The sequence below is a fragment of the Asparagus officinalis genome, chromosome 2 (genome assembly GCF_001876935.1).
Source record: "Asparagus officinalis chromosome 2, Aspof.V1, whole genome shotgun sequence".
Classification (NCBI taxonomy): domain Eukaryota; kingdom Viridiplantae; phylum Streptophyta; class Magnoliopsida; order Asparagales; family Asparagaceae; genus Asparagus; species Asparagus officinalis.
Window position 1 is genome coordinate 5,822,060 of NC_033795.1, and position 6,970 is coordinate 5,829,029.

General features: G+C 35.4%; 1 protein-coding gene across 1 annotated transcript in view; it reads left to right on the forward strand.

Moving 5' to 3' along the window:
• The window catches only part of LOC109830045, an 8,076-nt gene extending 1,541 nt beyond the window's left edge, over positions 1-6,535 (forward strand). Inside the window, exons 2-3 of the mRNA XM_020397199.1 lie at positions 4,939-5,242; positions 5,828-6,535. Of these exons, the coding sequence (XP_020252788.1) occupies positions 4,939-5,242; positions 5,828-6,037 (514 nt within the window). The 3' untranslated portion in view covers positions 6,038-6,535. The remainder of the gene's footprint in view (positions 1-4,938; positions 5,243-5,827) is intronic.

Below are 6,970 nucleotides of genomic sequence, written 5' to 3' on the forward strand. Positions count from 1 at the left end.
CTCACCTCCCTTCTCCTATTTTATCTTCCCTTCTTTTACCTTCCCCTAATTCCCCTCAATTAGTAAACACCTGAGCGTACTACTCTCCTTAGGTCATGAGTTTATGTCTTTGTGCATTAATTCAACATTAGTGCATTCATAAGCGATTAACTCGAACATAGTCTTGTACATTGTTTCAAATGCATGAACTTCACACAGTGCAACTGAGGTAGAACATGTATAGACAAGTGTCATAGAGCGGTTGCCTAGGGGAGAGCAAATGATCGGTTTGGTTAGTTTTAAGCATTTTTTTTGGAGAGCAAATGGTCGGTTTGGTAAGTTTTAAGCAATTTTTTATAAAACCAAATTGAACTGTCGTAGGAACAAAGCTGAACGGAACCAGACCGAATTATTTCAGCTTGGTTCGGTTGGTTTTCTCGGTTCTTACATGCCCCAACCTTAAGTAGCAAAAGTCGCGGAAGCTTTGGTGGTCATTGCAAATGCAAGTAACTCATATGAAGGATGAAGGCTATAAATGACTAAAGAAGAAAAGAGATATGTGAATTAAAATCTTGACTTAATATGATAACTGAGAGAAGAGAGGAAGCCATGGTTGTTGAGTCCTTTTGGGTAAGAGAAGAGGAGAAAGGTCAACTGATCCTTTCTCTCTCTATTTGCATAAATGTCCAAGCCAGGTAGCATTGAATTAATTAATAAAAAATCAATTTCATGGGCAATGTATGAGTGGCTTGCGCTCGAAGCGGTCATACTTTAAGCTCGCATTGGTGTGTATGGTTGAAACCAATGTTTTAAATGTCGGATGTCGGGTTCATGTCGGTTGGCCAAAATTCATGTCGGATAGCGGAAATCGGGGATATATCGGGGACATGAAAAAAAATATCGGATTGTCATATCGGATAGGTTGATATAATATCATAAATAGAATCTTCACATACATGATAATTATATTATCTAAACATATGAAAAAGTACATAACTTATTGATGTTAAGATCACTAACCAATTGTAGACACCTGATTTCCGAGTCGGGTTTTTCAAACTTGACCCAATAAGCTTAAAACCGCTTTTTCTGAAATTTGGCCGATATTTCTTGGCCGCAATGGCGCCCGACATACCCGATATTTTCCGACATGTCCCCGACATGACCTCAGAAACGCAATACGCATTGAAATGAAGGATATCGTGGCGGCTAGGGTATAAAACCGTCATATCGGCCGCCATGTCCGACATGACGTTTTCAAATGATAATTTGGAGAGATCATTTTTTTGATCAGAGAGGTCCTAATTGTTGGGGATAACATGCATGTGTGTATGCATGTGTTTGTGGTTTATTTGGTTTTGCATGTCTGGCAGTGTTTGATGTTGAACCAAACGCCTGGTTGTGTTGAATGTGCTTCAGATTCTTGGTCGTACATGTATTTCTTATGTCAATTTTTTAATTAGTAATGAGAACTTCATGTTTCTACTTTATGTTTTATTTTTTTGGCTATATTTTATTGTTTTTTTCTTCTGAAGAAGCTTCCAGGGAAGTATCGTTGATTTGTAAAAAGTTCAATCCTCCCTCAATATCATCATCATCATCTTTCCTAGGCAAAACAACTTGAGAACCAATATTAGTCTCATCAAAAGTAACGTTTATAGATTCTTCAACAACGAGGCTTCGTTTATTGAAGACCCTATAAGCCTTACTTCGAGATGCATAACCCAAGAAAATACCAACATTAATTTTAGAATCAAATTTATCATGGTGATCTTTTGTATTTAAAATAAAACATTTACAACCAAAGATACGAAAATAACCAATAAAAGGAGTTTTTCCAAAATAAAGTTCATAAGGGGTTTTCTTAAGTTTTGGTCTAATCAAAACACGATTTAAAACATGGCAAGCCGTGTTGACGGCTTCCGCCCAAAAATATTTTGGCAAATCAAAAGAATTAAGCATAGTGCGTGCCATCTCTTGTATGGTGCGATTTTTCCGTTCAACAACACCATTTTGTTGTGGTGTTCTAGAAGCGGAAAACATATGAGTAATACCATGATGAGCACAAAAATCATAGAAAAATTCATTTTGAAATTCACCACCATGATCACTTCTTATTTTAACAACTTTCAAATCTTTTTCATTTTCAATTCTTTTAACATGATTTGCAAATTCTTCAAAACAATCATTTTTCTTAGCAAGAAATATTGTCCATGTAAAACGAGAAAAATCATCAATAATCACAAAAACATAGTGTTTGCCTCCAAGAGAGGTAACACGCATAGGACCAAATAAATCAAGATGAAGTAATTGCAAGGGTTTAGAAGTCGATACCTCATGGATGGATTTGAAAGAAGACTTTGTTTGTTTACCTTTGGCACAATCCTCACAAATTGTATCTTTTATGAAGTGCAAGTTAGGTAGCCCTTTCACAAGATTCTTCTTAGACAATTTTGAGATTAGCTCCATATTTGCATGTCCAAGTCTCTTGTGCCAAATCCAAGGATTTTCATCAATTGCCGCAAGACACTTTACATCTTGATTATCGGATAGGGTGATATAATATCATAAATAAAATCTTCACATACTTGATAATTATATTGTCTAAACATATGAAAAAGTACATAACTTATTGATGTTAAGATCACTAACCAATTGTAGACACCTGATTTCCGAGTCGGGTTTTTCAAACTTGACCCAATAAGCTTAAAACCGCTTTTTCTGAAATTTGGCCGATATTTCTTGGCCGCAATGGCGCCCGACATACCCGATATTTTCCGACATGTCCCCGACATGACCTCAAAAACGCCATACGCATTAAATTCAACAATTTCGTGGCGGCTAGGCTCCGAATCCGCAATATCGGCCGCCATGTCGGACATGGCGGCCGATATTTAAAACACTGGTTGAAACAACCTTGAAAATTTGAAATCCAGCCCGAACTGTAATCAACACAGCACTGAACTTCCGAATCACGGACGGTTTGGTCGATTTGTCCAGTCCTAACCGACTTGTGCATAGGCCTAGGTAGGATTACCAAATTTCAAATGGGTGCCAGGGTGCGTCATTGAATTGGCGAAGAAAATGTTGTATCTTCCAATTCGGAAGGAGCTTTTATACATATAAGATATGTTTTCTTGGTGTATGGATAAGACAGAGTCAACCAAACTGACTCAATTTTGGTTTGTGACAGTCAAATTTGCGAAAGTCCATCGGCATTATTGTTTCCTTGGCATTTTGTTATTCTTAGTAATAAAATAGAAGTCTATCTTGCATAGGAAACAAATTCGGTTTTGATTTTAAATTTGACTAATTTATTTCCTCAACCGTAGGTAGGAGTCCGTCTTGCATAAGAAACAAATTCGGTTTTGATTCAGACTTGAGACTGATTTTTCCCCTCAATCGTAGGGAGTCTTTTAATAGTTTTTCATACTTTCTATTTTAGTAAATTATTTCCTATTAGGAGTCAATTATGTTTTCTATTTAAGCAGATCACTGAAAACCCTAGAGATATTACTTTTGATCAAATAATATTTCCTCTTTTCAATTCTTTTTCATGGATTTAAAGGTAATCTTCTTTGTGGATTCGGGGAGTCCCTTGATGGAATCGGAGGTTTTGCTTCCGCGTTGCGTCAACAAGAAAGTTAGATAACACTTGACTTAGGAATTAGGTTTGACTTTTAACTACATACACACAAGCTTATTAGGAATTAGGGCCGACTTTTAACTATACACAAGCAAGTTTATTGCAGATGCACTAAGTGTCATGCAACTTGTGTGGCTTATAATTAAAAATTAATATAAAGAAAACAAACTTGCAATCAACCATATACTAATTAGTGGAAAAGTATAGTAAATCTTAGAATATTTGACCTGAATTCTAATTTTATTAAATCATGTTATTAGTATGTAGAGAAAGTGCCAAAGATGCCTTTTTCCCATTTGCTTTTGGGGTTCAACATAAAAGAACGTTCAACATTGTAACTAAGAGCACAAAAGTTATGTAGTTTCCTTATAAGCTATTTTACCTAGGTACTTCGAATCTGAAGTCTTACCCATATCCGATATGTACCCGTACCCGTACCCAAACTCCTTGGACACTCCTCGGATATGCATAGATTTATTTGAGTATATACTCAACTATACAATACATGTTTATTTTAAGACACTTGTCATACATTTTTTGCACATGTATCCTACACTGCACATTCACTTTGCAACTCGTTGGACATAGGTTCTGAATTATGGTTTTGAAGGGTTGTTTGAATGTCTAGTTCAAAAACTAGTGATTTTGCAATATATGATCCACAAAATGAAAGAAACATAAAAATGTTATAGGAATTTTAATTCTCATACTTGTTCTCATATAAAATATTAATTCCAATATATATAATGTATGTGTATATAAATATTTATGTAGTAGTGTCTCCGTACCCTACCTTTTATAAAATTGTTGTGTCCCATACCCATATTTGTACCCAGGCAACATAGCTTATAAGCATATATTGCACTGAAGTAACAACAGAAAACCCTTTGTCCTAAATTTTTGGGGTCATACATGTATCCTGTTTCTTCATGATCTCAATTAGCCATATGCGTAGTTATAAGTCAACAACCATGATGGACGTAGCTTACTTATCTTTTGTGCTACTGGTCCAAAATTCAGTAGACAATACATCAATCAAAGAACCATACAAATTCAAGAGTCCAATGGCCTCATTTAGTTTTTTTTCTTCTTCCTTCTCTATTGCATATTCTTGAAGACAGCTAGCCAATTCTCCTTAGGATCTAATTCCAAACCTTAGCTCTTCATCTGTCAAAGTTTTAGCAGACATCAATCTTACCCAGAAACTTGTTAATTGTTTAGTATATTCACCATGCATGACCGTATATTATCGTGCTTATTACTTTTTACCAGTAGAAACTACTCATCAAGTAATGGCATGTGGTTTTTTCCAGAGAAAAAGCAGAGAAAATCACCTGTAAACTGGAAATGGTTGCAGAAACCATTGCCAAAATCCTGTCACAATATGTCAAAATCCAAAGCCACTCTGCAAAGATTCAAAAGATGCATTCTGTTATATCCCTTAGAAAGTATGATAATTCTAACCAGCTGAGTGGATATGCAACAAAGCATTATGACTCTACTCTGAGCCTTCACATTACCGGAGATGATCACAAGTTCCGAATTCGTTCTCCTGACTCCAATTGCTTCACTCTTCCCACTGGCTTCATACTTTTCACTGTTGGTAAACATTTTGAGGTAATGAAAACGAGTGCTACCTTTTTGGGTTTTTTCGATATTAGTCCCCCAAGCATTTCATATTCTATACTTAGTCCCCAAATCTTTTTAATATTTTGAAATTAGTTCCCCCAAATCTTTTTAAGTGATTTAAATTAACCCTCGAGTTAATAGAGGCAATATGAAATCGAGGGAATATTTGGTCATCTACAACATTTGGGTGCAATACCAGTTATACCATTACGTCAAACTCAAACCTCAATAAGAGCATCCTTGGAGCACAAACTGCTGGAAGATTCTGCAATTCTAGATTTAAATCCTCTGATTTTGAACTTGATTTTTGTGGATTTTGGTTGATTTGGATAATCTGGTAATTACTCATCCCTTATTAAGTTCTAACCCAAACCTGGTTAGTAATTTGGATGTTAAATATAGCAGAGGGACTAGTTAGAAGATTTTGGTCACTAATCTCAAAATATAAAGATTTGGGGGACCAACTTCAAGATATGAAAGCTGTTGAGCGCTAATATTGAAGAAAAATCCTATTCTTCTTTTCTTGCCTGTGATCCATTGAGCTATATTTATCCTCAATGTTCTGTCCCTCAGGAAATTTCTGATGGGGAATTGAAGTGTTTTAATGGTGAAATATTTGTTGATCCAAGTGATGACTCGCTGACTCCTTTATCCCTCGAGTTCATGTACACTTTGCCAGTCCTAAATCATGTGCCAAGCCATAGTTTGTCAAAGGCTGCGTCGATAATGGACCAGCTATTGGTTCTTCTGGTTCTTGTATTTTTGTACAATTTGTGCAGTTAGTTTCTTTGTATAATGTCTTGAGAGATTTCAAGGGCTGTACATAGAAACGGGGGTCTGAACAAGGCCCAAGCATAAGCCATGAGGATTGGCTTATGCATCTCGTCGACCCGAATTATGTTTCAAGGTGTGATTCATAGGGAGTGGTTTGAATGCGTCTGAGTGCTCGCAGGGCATGGAGTTGTGTGGATTGTTTTTGTCATTCCATTCGGAGAAAGGAGTGGAAGAATAAGCTGTGGTGCTGGAATTTGATTTTTATTTTTATTTATTGAGTGATTCTTCTCGAAGTTTATTTTTGGATTGTGAGTGTATAGTTGTTCACCGTGTGAACTCGATCTGGGTTTGTTTTGAAATTGAGTGTATAATTCTTCAATGTTGGGTGAGAGTGGGTTCATGCACATTGGTTATTCTAATATGAAAAGAATATGCATGTATAGAAGACATATGTACAGATAAAGATGTAATATAGCAGTATGTAGTGTTTTGTATATCCTAATGTCATTGCGTATATTGATTTTCTTTATATTCTTGATGTTTTCTTTTTGCAAAAGAAAAAAAGTCTTAGTCTTGTGCATATGTATGTATGAACTTTACTCTTCTGGAAGATGTTAAAGAGTGCATTATTAGTTTTATGGGCTGCTTCCATTTTGTTTAATTATGTAGACATATTAAGTTGTTTTATTTTTTTTTAAATTTTTCATTTCATTTTATTTTATTTTTCCTACCACATAAGCCTATCTTTACCATAAGATTAAAATTCCATAAGAAAAAATACAGACCTTTTTTTTCACGAAATGTACAGAAAAACTTTTACTCCTTGTTTGGCGAAAGATGAAAAGGTTAATTTCAGAAAATCGCTCTTTATCATTTACTCAAGATATAATGGCATTCTCAAAATATTCTCTCATGAAGAATGATGAACTTAAACACATGATG